Consider the following 15,839-nt stretch of genomic DNA (forward strand, 5'->3'; position numbering starts at 1 on the left):
CCAAACCCCCACTGGGGAGTGGGTTCCACGCGCAGACGCATTTGTCAAACTCACTGGCCTGTGACATGTAAGGTCTCTGCATTTCACTGCATGGAAAATTCACATTAAAAAAACCTCTGGGTCCTCACAGACCTCGTTTCTTTAAAGTCAGTAGAGCCCTGGGATAAGGCCTCACCACAGGGCACGGCAGCTCTTCTTGTTCTCTGTAAGTCCGGCATTAGATGTAATTCTAAAGGTACTGAGTTTGGTTTTAAGTAAGGTTAGAATTCAGAGCTACCCTGGCCTTCCTGCAAGCACAGACTGAACCATGGGCTTCCATCTCTCTAAAATACCCATCGCTGTTCGTCCCAGTAACAAAAGCCCTGTGACAGCATCGTGGCTAACAAAGCAGCGAACAGCCTATCGCCCGGCCGTGGAGGAGCCGCTCAGGAGCACTGCCTGCGGCAGGGAAGCCAGGACGTCCTCTGCGAAGCGACTGCTTTACCACGGCACACAGACGAAACTGAGTGCACGCGGCATTCCTCACGGCACGCATGCCACACCCTCCCTGTCACGGGAAAGCAATAAACAAATCTTACATTTCTTGAAAACTTGCACCTCCGTTTTCCCAAAGAGAGACTTGGCCTTTTCGTAGTCGTTAATCACCACATCGTAATCACCCTAGAAAATAAAGACACATTCGGGGACTGTCACTACAGCATCATGCAGACACCTGGTGGAGGTTTCTAAAACATGTTAACGAGCCGACAGAATCTACCACGGAAGTGGGCACCCCACCTTCTGAATGTTCCTTTCAATATTCAGAGGCAGGTTGAAGAGGAACTTAAATCGCTGGAGCACGTTGAGGGCGTTTCTGGTGGAATCTGCCTTGTCCTTTCGGCCTAAGACTTCCTGAAACAACGTGTCTGCAGTGTTGCTCGCCCCTGTTTTAGACGGAGGAAAAAAGAAACTTAGCAGAGAGCTGCTTTTCAACAGAAAATGCATCCGTGAGCACTGGACGCTCAGACTGCTGTCAGCTTTACTTTCAAACCCAGCCAGACTTTACTTCCTTAAAAGTTAAGCTATATTGGAGACCATTTTGGTTTGCTAAAATAAAATTTCCATTTTGCCTGCTTAAGTCTTTTCATATGCTAAGAATGGTATCCAATTAAAAGCAGTCCTATTTACCAGACCCAAATAAATTCTGCAAGGTGAGCCTACGTTTGTGTCAGTCATTCTTCCACACGCGACAGCAATCACAGGCCGTAAGCTACTGCAGACTGTATAGGTGAAACACTGACGCCCGTGTGTGCACACACATCAGCTACGTTCCACAGGTCCAATATCTGCTTACTGAGTAATGAAACAACGAACAGTTTTCAGACAAGCTGCTCAAAAAAACATTTTAAAAGTAGTCGCCTTTCTTGGCAGAATTACCTCTTGGTGTAGCAGGCACAGAAAATTACACACGCAATTGGAAACGACAAACTTCAGCACAGAGCCATTGACTGTTTTTTAAATCAGCTAATTCTTATAAAATTACACATGAACTTGACTTTCCGTAAGTTCTCTTTAGACTTCAAACTCTATTAATCACTGTAACGAAAGATGTGCTCTACCTAAAGCAAAATGTGCTGTGCACAAAAACAATTTAAACTTTGCAACTTGCGAATTATTTTTAATTAGCCACAAAGAAGGGGGAGAAAAAGGATAAACTGTTTTCGGGCGGTTTGATGGCTGCCTGTAGCTTGTAAAAAGGCTCTGCGTTATCTGGTCTAGTGACTATACTTTAAGCAAAGATGAAAAGCTGGCCTCTGTCTCACTGGGTGGCATGCCATGCTCTCGGCCTGCACCGTGGGTGGCCCGATGGCCTCAGAAGCCGTCTCTGTAGCAGGACTGTTTTAGCTAAATAATGTTTAAATTCTGTTGAAATTTTAAAGGCGTGATATAAAAACTTTGTTTTGTCAAGATAGCTGTTTTCACCACATGCTATTTAATGTAGAATACTCAATTTCTATTACAAGATGAGAAAACAATACATCTCTTCCTGGCCATCAACCACAGAATGCAGGCTAACCGAGCATCTGAAATCTGATCAGGGTGAAAACATTTTTTTCTTCAGAGAAAATTATTTTAAAGTATTTGTTTATCATTCTAAAGGTATAAACTTCATAAACTGAGGCATCCTAAACGAAACACACACATGGATGTGACTGAATCTTTCTAAAAGGTTGCTTAAGTTAAAGGTTTAGAGGTTAAATTACCCAGCACTTTTTTTTTTGTAGTGATGGAATCTGTGGGAAAATGTGTACGAGTTCAAAATTAGATTTTCTCATCTTTTATTTTTTAAGTTAATTTTAAAAAAACTAGCGACTAATAATTTTAACTCCTGTAATATGTATGAAATGTGCAGAGGGAGAAAATCCATTTATAATCAAATAAAAGAGAAATATTTTATAGAGGAAAAGATAATCAGAAATTATAAACTATAAAATTATAATTTAGTTTTGCAGAAATACATATACTTAGATGTGGATAATTTCAATTTATGCCATCTGTGAGAAATTTAAGTTATAAAACTTTAATTTATAGACAGCTTCTGTCTCTAAGCTATTATTCTGCTGTGGATTTTATTGTGATGATAACTGGATAATACATCCAGGGTTAAAATACAGGAGAGCAGTGGAGGCCAGGCTCATGCAAGCAGCTCACCAGCAGATCTCAAAATGTATGCAACACTTCTCTTCTCTAGGGCTGTAAACAAGACAACAAACTGCGCTCTTCCCAGGTTCCTCAGACAGGTGGAAGACGTCGGGCGTGTAACAAGTCTTCCCAGTCAGATGAATCAATTAATTCACAGGCTTTTATTGGGATTCCACTCCCAGGCGAGGTTCCCAGTCCCAACAGGGCAGGGGCCAGGGAAGTCCTGTGTCAGAGGTTGGGAGGGCTCCTTTTATAGATACAGGGTGTGGGGGTTAAAGGTTGAGGCAGGTCTGATCCTCACTGGTTGACCTTTAGGCACCCGCGGGGACCCTGACAAGGACTTTTCGTTCCCAGAAGTGCGGGCAGGGACTCTCCATTCCCGGAAGCGTAGGCCTTCTCTCCGTGTGGATCCCAAAGCTACCAACAGGGCCCTCGGCACACCATCTGCAGAGTCATCTGGAAGGATGCCCACCCACCTTGTCACACCAAGGACACCCAGCTTTGCAGCAGCCGCCAGGTGTGTGAATGCCCACAAAATCCAACAGGTCCACCTGGTGGTGGCCTAACAGGCTGCAGAACATTCCCGGATGTGCAGTCACCAGGACTGAGCAAGCCGAGAATTGAGCTCGGTGCCTCTGCTCCGCGGGGCAGTCTCAACACCACTCCATTTGGACAGGGACCGTCCCCGGCTCAGTCACACAGGAGTCCCAAGAACTAAGGACCACGCTTCTGGAGCAGAAGCGGAGCGGTGAGACTTCCCTCCAGCATCACACACCAACCAGTGGCGTTCACACCCGCCCAGTGACATGGTATCAGCCACGATGAAAGAAAAAGAAAGAAGAGAAACCACTGTCAACCGCGCGGGAGCCCTGGCACCCAGGACGCCCGAGCTATACTTCCGGCAATGTCCTGTGTCAGCACGTTCGTTCCGAGGCGATCTCACGCTTTCTCATTGTTCTCTCTTGGTGCTGACACTTGGGTGTTCTCCACGTTGAGGGGACTGAGGGGGTGGGGGAGGACAGAGGGAGACCTCCCCACCACTCCCAGCCTGTGTCACAAGTTGTCTCAGGGACAGGCAAGTCGAGTGACATTAGAAAATGTCACACTGGGGCACCTGGAAATGAGGTGGGTGGCACAGATACTCAAACTCACAGCAAAACCAGGACCACCAGGAGACCTAACCAGCGGCCAGCTGTGTGCCAGTGTCGGCAGATCCCGAAAGGCGGGCGGCTCTCTGTGACGTCATGGCCTCACACAGCAGCATCAGCCCAGTGATTAACTCTTGCTTACGCCATGCCTGACACTGGAATCCTGGGGCTCGACGTTCGGTACACAGACCGGCTCTCACGGCTCTCGAGGGCCAGTCCTCCCCATCGCTCCTCCATGTCTCCTCCGGTCAGGCTGATGGCCTGCAGTCCACCGCCTTGCAGACCGGGAAAGGCTAATATTAGGGTTGCTTTGTTTGTTTAGTGCCAGCTGTGAAATGTTGACCAGTCAGCTGCTGGGTGGGAGTCAGCCCCTTTGTCCCAGCTTCCACTCACTCATATTTTCACAGCCTTGACTTTTTCTTTCTTTTTACACAGGGTGCTCAGGCTGCATCTTTCAGTCCTGCCAACTCAACCACCCGACTGTGCCCGTGACAGCCACGTCCAGATCAAGACACCTGGGCAGCTGACGTCAAATCTTTAAGAGAGATTTTCTCTGGACATGCAAACTGACAGCTACTGGCTGCTAGACACTGGACCTCACATGTGTTCCCACAGGACAGGATCCGTTTTGAGTCCCGTTTTATGGTGGCGGCAACTGGAACACAGGGACTGTTCAAGTTGCCGGATTCCATGCAGCAAGGAGCTGGCGAGCGCTAGCAAGGGCCAGGCTGGCAGGACCTTGGGAGTCTCCAGCCCAACATGCCAGAACTCCAGCTGCACTTTCCTCTTCTCTACTCCTCCCCTCTTGCCTCAGGTCTGTTCCTTCTTCCTCCACTGGCGGCCAGGAACCCAGAAGTTGTCCCTGGCTACTTCCTTTTTCTTGCCTTATACCTCCAACCAGTGACCAGATACTGCCTTCCTCATCTCAAGGCTTCTCGCCTGTCATCCACTCTACTTTGGTTGAAAGTCCTCAACAAGTGCCCCTCACACCACTGCCACACACTCCCACGAGGTCTCTCTTCTCGCCTCTGGTGGCTCCCTCCTAACCCGTTCTCTGTGCAGATGGAACGTGTTCTCCAAAAGCCTCATCAGATGCCCTATATGAACTCCTCCCACAGCTCACCCTGGGTCTTCAGGATAAAGTCCACACTACCATCCAGGAAGTCTGCCCTGGACCCTGCTTCCTGGGTCACAGTCCCTCTCCTCTCTAAGACTCCCACACACACACACACACACACGCACGCGCACAGTGCTGGCCCCACAGAGATGCACCTGCGTCAATCCACTCAGTCGCCCTCCTGCCGGCCTCCGCCTGTCCAGCCACTTCTGGCTCCCCTTTCTAGATGCACATGACCGTCCGGATATCGGCTCCACTGCAGTTTTAGGCGAGGCTCCCTGTGCACCTCTGGACACATCCCAGGATGACTGGCAGCAGAGCGTCAGTGCGCAGGAACTCGATCACCAGCTTACGTGTGTTAATCTGCAGGAAGCTATGGACTTGCAGAAGCAGAGTGCAGGTTTTACCTTCACAGCCCTGGAATCCAACAGCGTGTGCCCACTAAAACGTTCACAGAGCAAGGACCACCACTGCACCTCTGAGTCAACACTGGTTATTTTTCTACTCGGAGGTGGCACAGCACAGTACAGGCACGCCTCACTTCGCACAGCGTGTGAGACCACATCAATGGCTATGCCAGCTGAAACTCAGCAAAGAAACTTAATCAATGGGAAATTTTCGGTTGTTCTGCTGACTTCTGAAGATTGTTGCTGGAGCAGGGGAGGGGCGGCTTCAGCTTAGCAATCAAGACACCTGTACCCCACACTGGGCTGTCGGGGCTGCTCCTCAACTCTGCCCGCTGACTCTTGCTTCCAGCCAGTGCCGACGCTGGGAGGCGGGGTGGACGGCTCCAGGAATCGGGGGCCTGTCACCCACAGGGGAGACCTACACTGTGTCCAGCTCTTGGCTCCAACCCCGGCCCAGCCACAGTTGGAGCATGGAAGTGATCGAGCGAGCCAGCAGCTGGGGGTTCCCTCTTCTGCCTCTCTCTCTCTCTCTCCAACTCTCAAATAGACACTTAAAAAAAAAAAAAAAAAACTCAGCTAAATTTGTCTAAAGTTTAAAAAAACCTGAAATATTAAAAACTCACTTTTGGTTATAAATGAACAGGAAAATGAAAAGTCAAACCAATATTTATTTAGTTCACTACAAACTGAAACACTGAGAGCACGAAAACTTAAAGCGATTTGTTACTCTGTGCAGTCAGAGCTGACGCTCCCTCTCTGCCCTGAGATTTCCTAGACATCCTCGCTGTTCTTTGGTGAATGCTCATGCCCCTCTCGGGGTGTGAACTGGCTTCCAACAGCGCACTCTTCACACCTGCAGGGGAGGGTGTGAAACATCTCAGAGCTGCTTCAAGGCTCACTTCCTTCGAGACATCTGCCGCTTTTCCTCCCCAACGCTTCCCTCACTCACGCCGGCAGGGCACCTCACTGCACATCCGGACTCTCCAACAGCAGAGTCACGTGTCCACCGTCAGCTCTTTCTCCTGTAACTCCATTTATTTTAGATCTGAATTTCACGTACAGTGTCATAACGGTTTCATCTTTGTGTGCCAATTCCAGTCTCTTATCCACTCATGTAAAATGCCACGTGTATTTGTCACCAGCAGACAGGGAGGCCAACACAGCCACAAACTTGGCAGTCTGAGCGTGAGCTGGAAAAGATGCACGGTGCTGGGTCGCTGAAGCAAGGGACGAGGCTGCCCGCCCATCACGTCCCACACCTGTCTGCACCTGGTGAGCTGCGGCCTGAAGAGCCAGCGAGGAAGTCTACATTGCAAGGAGTCACTGTGAACACACTGTGCTGACTGGAACCCAACCGTGCTGTTGGAAAGTGGGTGCTATTTAACTGAACTGTCGTCACTGAAATTTGTGCATATCAAACCCACACTTGGGGCCAGCGCGGCAGTGTAGAAAGCCAAGGCTCCGCCTGCGGTGCCAGCATATGGGCGCCAGTTTGCGTCCTGGCTGCTCCACTTCTGACCCAGCTCCCTGCTAATACACCTGGGAGAGAAGAAGATGGCCCCAGCGCTTGGGCCTCTGCACCCCACGTGGGAGACCCAGAGGAGGCTCCTGGCTCCTGCCTCGTGGCTTTGGATCAACACAGCTCCAGCCACTGCAGCCATCTGGGGAGAGAGCCAGAGGATGGATGATGTCTCTCTGTCTCTTTCTGTCTCTGTCTGTAACTTTGTCTCTCAAATAGATAAATAAATCTTTAAAAAAAAGAAGGAAAGAGAGAGAGAGAGAAAGAGAGGGAGGGAGGGAGGGAAGGAGGGAAGAAGGGAGGGAGGGAGAGAGAGAGAGAGAAAAGAAAAGCAAATAAAAGTAAAGGAAAAAACCACACACGACATGGACCGCCAGCAGTTTAGAGCCGGATTCATGGACGTACATTACAGCCACTTATGATCTTATGTAACTTATTTAATCTTCTGGGCTTCAAGGATGTCATCAATAAGATGGAGATAATGCCACAGATTCCACAGAGCTAGATATATCTAAACTATCAGAGCAACACCTGACCCTTAGTAAGCACTACCTAAGTTTTAGCCATTACCACCCTAACTATCACCACAAATGCTACCTCATCTACATCTCTGCTGGCTGAGACAGTGGTCACTAGCCGTATCAGGATACTGCAACTTAAAGTTAATTAAACTGAATCAAAACTCTGGATTCAGTGTTTCAGCTTCCTAGCCGCTTCTGAAGGGCTAACCAGCTACACTCTCATCCTCGCACCGCTGCACAGCCCTGGGACAGAGAAAGCACAGAGGTGGATGTGTGAGGTTGGTATGAAAATGTATAGTCATTCCTGGTTTGAAACCAAGAAGGAATTATTAAGTTCACAGGCAGACATGAGAAATACGTCACGGAAAACAAGACATCTCAGTGAAAGATGTCAACACTGATGGATTCTGAATAAAATGGGTTAAGTTTCTTGTAGTCAATACTATCCTTCAGAAACTTAGCTTAAAGCGAGAAAGAATGCCTAACTTAAGACAAAGAAGGAAAGCTCTCCTTAAAGAACAAAACCAAAGAAACTTTTATATTAAATTAGCATGTAATTATATGTAAGACAGTAATAACATACGCAAACTGAGTTATGTTTATACTAACTTAATCTTTCCTTGCCCAAAAAAAAAGAAGTTAAATTTTCAATATTATTCCCACAACTATTTTTCCTGATTTTAATTCTCTGCAATTTTCCCTCGAGTTCCACGGCACTTGGCAGCCTGGACACTGGGACAGTACAGGGTGGGCAGAAGACACTTGAGGTGCGAGGTCTCCTCCCTCCTGGCCTTGTCCCCCAGGCCACCACGCACAGGACCACACAGCCAGCGGGAGAGAAACGCTGTTCCACTTGACCTCAGAAAGCAAGCACCAACATCACGCTGATGAAGAGCGCTCCTGGAAAAATGGAACTGTTGTAAAGAAATGTATTTAGAGGAGAATTTTTACCCCGAAAAGTCCTGAGGAAGGAGTCTCATAAAGAGTTGACCATCTGTGCTAAGCTCAACTTTATCCAAAAAGGACAAACTTACACAGACAGCTTATATTGTACATTTCTAAAAAAAAGTTCAGGGTTATAAGGAATATAACTTCCTCTACAATTTTCACACCGCAAATCCCAAGGGAGGATTTCCCAAACAACTCTTTAAAAGACAAAAGAAATTACCTTACCATCTTATGGTAGGCTGGACACAGCACACAGACCTCAGCAGTCTCTAAATCTGCTGATACAATGATGTCAGCTTTTCCTACAAGTCACCTTTCAAAACCCAGTGGAGGAGGGGAGGGGAGAGGGAGACAGATGCTGCCTGGGACACACACATCCCATGGGTTTGAATCCTCACTCTGCGTCCTATTCCACTCACCTGCTGGTGTGCACCCTAGGAGGCAGCAGGTGATGGCTCGACCGCTTGAGTCCCCAGCCACCCAGAGGGGAAACCTGGACTGAGTTCCTGGCTTTGGCCTGGCCCAGCCCCGGCTGCTGTGGCCATCTGGGGAGTGAACCAGAGGACAGAAGATCTCTCTCTCTCTGTGCAACTCTGACTTTCAAATGAATAAGTAAATCTCAAAAAGAAAAGAAAAGAAAATATCCTTCCAAGATTCCAGGACCTCGGAATACCCAGCTACAGTGTACACAGAAACAGTGTCAGTGAATATTTTTTTGGGTTGAATTCAGAATACACTCATCTTAACAAAATAGGTGATTGGTTCCCAGAGACAGGGCCAAGACAAGTGATAATAATAGAAATAATAATAGTCAGAGGGGAAAAAACTGAAGTGCTGTTATTTACGATGAAATACAAGTACTCGAATTCTACTATCAAGGAAAGTCCACCGCAAGCTAAAGCTTCCTCTTTCTAACTTTTTCTGACCCCCCAGGCTTGGGAGCAGGTATCTGCATAAAGCCAGAGAATGTGCCCCGTGGGCAGAAGCAGCTACGTTTCACAGCCCTGCGGTCACAGACTCTAACAATCTCAAGTGAGGCTTCCTGTTCTCAGCTACACTCAACCCAACTTCATGAGGAAATCCACATTACTGTTTCATGTCCAACACTTACCGTGCATGTGAGAGAGGGTGAGTTACTTTTTAATCACCTGATATCTCAATAGAGATTAATTAATCTGATAAGTAGTTGAGACTGAGAGTTGGGTGGTGGGCAGGACTCAAAATTGGCGTGTACCAGTTGCTCCCAGGCCCATAGTGTTTACAGAGTGTCTCAGAATTAGACACAGGGAGGAAAAAAAAGAATCATGATGTAAACAAACAAACAGATGACACCCAGGCTGTCCATCATTCTGGCAGCTGGCGTCATACACGTCCACACCAGCAGAAACCTGAGGGTGGCCTTTGGCAGGCTCTCTGGTCACTGACAATCCCAGCGATGGCCTCGGCGTTTTCTCTCTGGCTGATGATGCCATTAATATACCGGCCTGCTTCATGGCTGCAAACTGTACTTCTTAAGAAATATACTGGCTTGTTTTCAAATTATGATTTGATTTCTCATAAATAAAACGCAAACAGAAGCAGGGCGTTCATTCTCAATGTTTCCATTTCCCTTTATGCTCATTTAAATCATTACTATTTAGAAATAAAGGCTAAATCGCAACTCACCGCCTTGCTCTATAAAATCAGGTCCTAGCATGCTGTTAACGCTCGTTACAAAGTCCATAAATAGTGCTGGGCAGTGGGGCAAAACTTACTGTTCAGAACACTCTCCAGTTTCTGCGTCATGGATCCTCCAACTTTTTCCGTTCCATCCGCTTCTAGTTTTTGATGGATGGCTAGGAAAAAAAAAATCCAGTTTAAAATGTAGGCCATTTTAATGGGTGGGAATATATCATATCAAAATGACAGTTTTAAACAGCTCTAGAAAACAGTCCTGTGGTTTCCACCACCGAAACGGAGCACAAACATGCAACACTGCGCAGAGTCCCCAGCAGACACCAGGCTGGGCTGTTCACAAACAGGACGGAAACAGCACACAGGACACACACTCAACTGTCCAGTCTTCAAGACTGAGTGGCAGGAATCCCTGGACGGAAAAGAAAAGCGAGTCTTAGGGACCAGTATGTTGATATCTGGATTCACCATTTGCAAAACAAAAGCACTATTTGGAGTCTATCCATCCCAACAACTCAGTTTCAGCCTTGGGAGCTAGAACATGGCAAAACACATACTATTCATGTTCCATTCACAATAAATGACTTCCCTGGAGGCTCCAGAGAAATATCTAGCAAGATCTGTCCCCCTCTGACAAAGATGATTAGGAAATCACCTAACAGTTTGTATTTAGGGGCCTGGCACTGTGGCGCAGCAGGTAAAGGCTCCAGCTACAATACTGGCATCCCACATGGATGCAGATTCAAGTCCTGGCTGCTCTTCCGCCTATCCAGCTCCCTGCTAATGTGCTTGGGAAAAGCAGTAGACGATGGCCCAAGTCCTTGGGCTCCTGAAACTACGTAGGAGACCTGCATGAAGCTCCTGGCTTTGAACTAGAGCAGCCCGAGGCATTGCGGCCATTTGGAGAGTGAACCGGCAGAGGGACAATCTTTCTCTGTCTCTTTGAATCCCTCTCCCTTCCTCTGTAACTCTGCCTTTTAAATAAATTAATCTTTTAAAAAATTTATATTTAAAAACTGTTGCCCTCTGAAAAGGAGAGGCTTCAAACAGGATGAATCGGACTTCTTTAGGAGAAGAACTGAGAAAATTTTCAAAACAAAAAAGGCTGAATATAAATTCAAATTCAGAACTGTGCCATAATAAAAACATCAAGGCAATCATTAATTGAGAGGTAATCAAAACCCAAACACTGTGGGAAGCCTCTAACGTATGTATATTGCAAGTACATTTTCATTTCCTTTCTGTTTTTCAGATGGAAAATTACAGCTCCAAAAAAAAATCTAACAAATTGACTTAGCAAAACCCAAATTGTGAGCTTAACTAGTGCGATCCCAACACAGCGTCCAGGTAGCACGGCACTAGCTACGCCTGTGTCCACACCTGCAGGATGAGAATCCACTTGTGCCCGCTGCAATCACACTCAGTCGCAAATCAAGCGGCCTCCGGTCCCTCCACACCCAGAATCCTCGTCTTTCACACAAAGTGCTCCAGCAAAACCCCAGGCAGGGTGCTTCTGGGCCCTCACGCCAGCGCACCAGGCACGCGCGGCTGCCCCAACGTCCAGACAGCTGAGCCCAGCTTCTCCAAAGGAGCTTGCGGGTTCTGCCTGAATCAACCACCTCGGTGGCTTAAAAGATAGCAATAAACAGAACAGTCTGTCTGGGAAAAGAACAGAAAGATGCGTATTTCTTTTATCAGATCCGTTCCATTCAGCGTATTTCCCGTGACTCAGACAATCCTCTAACATTCAAGACTCAGATGCACTACAATCACATGCCCAGTGTCCAACAACAGCTATTGCTCTGCTCCTTTTCAGTTTAATTTTTTTATGTTGATCTTGTTCTTTTCATTTTTGCAAAGTCACCTCAAATTCTGCCTGAAATTCTGGAACAGCCTACTGTCTTCCAGGGAAGAAGGCAGACCATGCCTAAGTGCCAAAGACAAAGCCTGCAGGCTCTCTGTGAGCGCCTCTGCTCACGGCCTGCCGGTACGTGCCGTGGTGCCCGCTCTCCACCCTGGCTGCAGAGGAACTGCGGGCCCGAGGTGCTGTCGGCAGAGCAGCCGCTGTGTGTGCTTTGTCCCGTGCACCGCGGTGCCTTCCACCTCACGGCGGCCCTGCCTCTACGGTGCTGCTTCCCTACTCAAAACCAGCATGAAGAGAAATCACGCAGCCACATTTTCTGACGTTGACATAACCCATCAGTGATCAGCAGGTCAGGAGGAGGTGACCCTGGTCCCCCCAGCTCAGTTTACAGGCTTTTCTGCTGACAAAGCAACTTCCTCCCGCCCATGGCCACCACAGCAGAGCCACTGTCAGAGCTGTCAGCCAGGCATGAGAGCCGGGAGACACTGCGATCTGATAAAGGCAATCCTATTTTCCAGAAAATTAAACCAAATAACCCAGCGTCTGGTTCACTTGACCTTGTGTTTTCTCTGAAAACATTTTTAGTGGAATAACTCAATGAGCAGCTTGGTGCGGGATCACAGGTTTGTCACTGTTTCTAATCTATTAAACTCAGATATGGGAAGCACTGAACATCGCGGGTTTGTGTCTCGGGAACAAAATAGGTATGCGTTAAAGTACTCTTCAAAGAAAAGCCAAGGCTACAGCAAGACCGCCCGTGGAGTCACTGAAATTATGCAATCCTTTTGCTTAACTCTTGAATACATGTGAATGTCAGATTTGCAAATTCAATAAAAACACGCGCAATAGCTGTCCATTCATTTACACAAATGCCATTATGAAATGAGGCATGAAGGAATGACACGTGTGTATGGGCAACATCTGTGAGGCTCCAGTGTCAGGCACAAAGTTACATTCATACTCTAAGCGGTCTGTGTGAGAGGAATATTCAAACTGGGTCAGAGTTTGGCAAACTATTTCCATGAAGAACCAGACAGTAAATATTTTAGGGTTTGGGGGCCACATAGGGCCTCTAGCACAACTACTGCTACCACTGCTATTACTACCACCGTTACCAACACTCCTGCTCCTACCAATTCTTCCTCTCTTCTAAGCAACCCTTGAAAAACTCAGCCACGCTTAAGTCCTGGCTGTACAAAGACAAGCCATGGTCTAGGTTTTAGGCTCCTATGCCAACATCTGAAAATGATACCTACTAAAGTAGGAAATGAGGGTTAGGATCAGATGCCTTAATAATTTAGATTTACAAACTCTGCCAAGCTTTTATCAGAGTGGCTAAATCACATAGAAATTATATTCACTGTGGTTGCATAATCTGGGATTCCTTTACCTTCCCTGGTTGTACTGAAGACAACAGCAAATAAAATAATTGCAACTACTACATAGAAGACCGACCTGTAGGAACGCTTCTCATTTAGGTCACTGGCTACCTTCATGTATCAACAGACACTAAGAATAGAACGTGCCAGAAACTCCGTTCTGGCCCAGCCACCTGGAGCAGCAGCACCACAGGAAGCTGGGGAGAAGACAGGGAACAGAACAGTGCGGTGGGCAGCGTGTGCCGTCCACTCTGCCCTGGCCTCCTTGGCATACCACGAAAATTCACTCAGGCAGCTCTGGCCCACAGGGTTCTCAGCAAGAGCAAGCGCCCACGCTGGGCCTGGCTGCAGAAACAAGCAACTGGACCAGTCACTAAAGCACAAGCCCAGGGCCGGTGGGGGACGGTCACCACGCAGGAGAGGAGCCGAGGGCCCTGAGGAGCTCGGACAGCTCCTCTGCCGGGAGGGCTCCAGAGCAGCCCACTCGGGACGACGGTGTGAGCAGCGGCTCTGAGAGGCCGTAAGGACTGCCAGGGACACGGGCCACAGTGGGTGGAGCCGCATATGGGTGCTGCTTGTCCAGGCTCCCTGCTAATGTGCCTGGGAAAGCAGTGGAAGATGGCCCAAGTACGTGGGCCCTGGAGGAAGCTCCAGGGTCCCAGCTTCAGTGGCCCAGACTCCGCCATAATGGTCATTTGGGGAGTGAACCAGCGGACAGAAACTCTCTCTCTCTCTCTCTCTGTAACTCTGCCTTGTAAATCAATCAATCAAACTTAAAAAATAAAAATAAAAAAAGGCCACAAGGGACATGAAGTGGATGGCACAGCGGCTGCCATGGGAAAGGGGGGTCTGCGGCCGGGAGCGCTTCTGTGGGATACAGATGAGAACAACCCGTACTGTGCAAGCGAGGTTAACACTGGGGGGGGGGGGGGGGGGGGGGGCACGCCCATTACGATTCTTGTCGAGTCATAATTCAAATACTTGGGGGTGCAAAACTTCAACACAGGCATACAAACCCGAAGATAAGCAAGGGCTACTGACTGCACGCCTGACCGGCATGGACTGAAGACGCCAGAGGAGGACTGGGCACGAGCAGCCTCGCTCCACCAGGACTCCAGCAGGACTGGGAGCTGCTGCAGAAGCACAGGGAGCTCCCTAGCCAAGGACAGCACGTCTGCTCAGGACCATCGTCCTGCTCCCTCGTTTTTCTCCTCGCCATGGACTCTGCTCCTTTTCTAACCATTTGGAGACTAATTTCCCTAGACCAGCCCCGTGGAAGTGGGAAGAAACTGAGAGAGGCACGCTCTCCCCACACAACTAAGGCACACCCTGGCAAAGACAGGGGGTGCCGGGCACCCCGCCAGGTAGCAGCGGGGGGGGGGGGGGTGCAGCATCCTGCCAGGCCATCCCGAGACAAGCTGTAGTGACATCTGCCACAACACGCGGAACGCTGGAAGAACTGAAGACACAAGTCATCGACGGCAAAGGCGTGTCAAGTGTGAGAATGAACACAGAGCTTACAGTCCAGTGCAGGCTGTCCAGGGCTTCTCCTTCTTCTTATGCTAAAGCTATACCAATACATGTGTTTAGTATTTAGGTTGAATAAAAAACAATCTATATACTAAAGAGTTTATTGGTTTAGGATTTTTTTTTTTTCTCTGCAACATTGAAAGTTACTAGGTCAATTTCTTCAGAAAATAGTTCTCTCACAGCCAAGGGGAGGTTCGTGTAAAGGAGACAAAAGACACTTTCAAACATGCAAGAATTTGAAACATAAATGCACAAAAGATTTACCCTCCTGCTCAAAATTTAAAAAAAAAATCGAAGATAGGAAAGATGAAATATAAAGAGACAGGCAATAAACACTTAAGTCAACTACATTTACAGGTATATGCAGTAAGTTTTAAGCAGCTATGGCAAAATGTTGCAAAGTTAAATGTACAAGACAAAAATAAATCTAAAATGACTAAAATGGAAAAGGTAAAATAAGAAGTTAGGTCTGTAGCTTCAAATTAAATTAACACCAGAAAAAAGCAAGGAAAATAAAGAAGTGCTAAACGGTTGTCATACACAATAAAAGCCAAAAGACATCCTGGGACATAATTTTGGAACATTTCTCTCAAATCTAAAAACAATACAGTCTACATAACAGAGAGGTTTCCCTTTTTTATTAAGAACAAAAATTAATAGACTCAAGAAAAAAGGAAAAGAAATAACAAAAATTTCAGCTATGACTGAAATATAAATGACTTAAATCCTTCTGTTAAAAAGTAAAAGCTCTGAGTGCTATTCTAAAATGAACTAAAAATTCTGACTCATGCTGCTTACAAGTCACATGCCAGAAACAAGGTATCCAAACCGGTCACAACGAATACTGTGGGTAACAAACCAAAACAAGGCATACAAAAGGAAAAGCAGGAACTATTAGTAACACTGGGTCATTCTGCAGTGGAGAATGTAATCCTGCTCCCAAAAAGGACAGGCCATCGCCTCAGGCTCCAGGAAGATAACCCCTACACTCCAGGAAGCCTTGCCTGACAAAAGTGCCCTGGGCCACACCCAGTAGTGTAACAGTGTGAC

At 47.5% G+C, this 15,839-nt stretch overlaps 1 protein-coding gene across 4 annotated transcripts in view; it reads right to left on the minus strand.

Annotated features, from left to right (window-relative positions):
* EXOC2 (exocyst complex component 2) overlaps window positions 1-15,839 on the minus strand; it is a 211,867-nt gene that overhangs the window by 131,167 nt on the left and 64,861 nt on the right. For all 4 annotated transcript variants that reach the window (XM_062183810.1, XM_062183824.1, XM_062183817.1 and 1 more), the window contains exons 7-9: window positions 10,097-10,177; window positions 778-923; window positions 579-660 (exon numbers count right to left, since the gene is read on the minus strand). In XM_062183810.1, coding sequence (XP_062039794.1) covers window positions 579-660; window positions 778-923; window positions 10,097-10,177 — 309 coding nt within the window. The remainder of the gene's footprint in view (window positions 1-578; window positions 661-777; window positions 924-10,096; window positions 10,178-15,839) is intronic.

Source organism: Lepus europaeus, chromosome 3 (assembly GCF_033115175.1).
Source record: "Lepus europaeus isolate LE1 chromosome 3, mLepTim1.pri, whole genome shotgun sequence".
Lineage (NCBI taxonomy): Eukaryota > Metazoa > Chordata > Mammalia > Lagomorpha > Leporidae > Lepus > Lepus europaeus.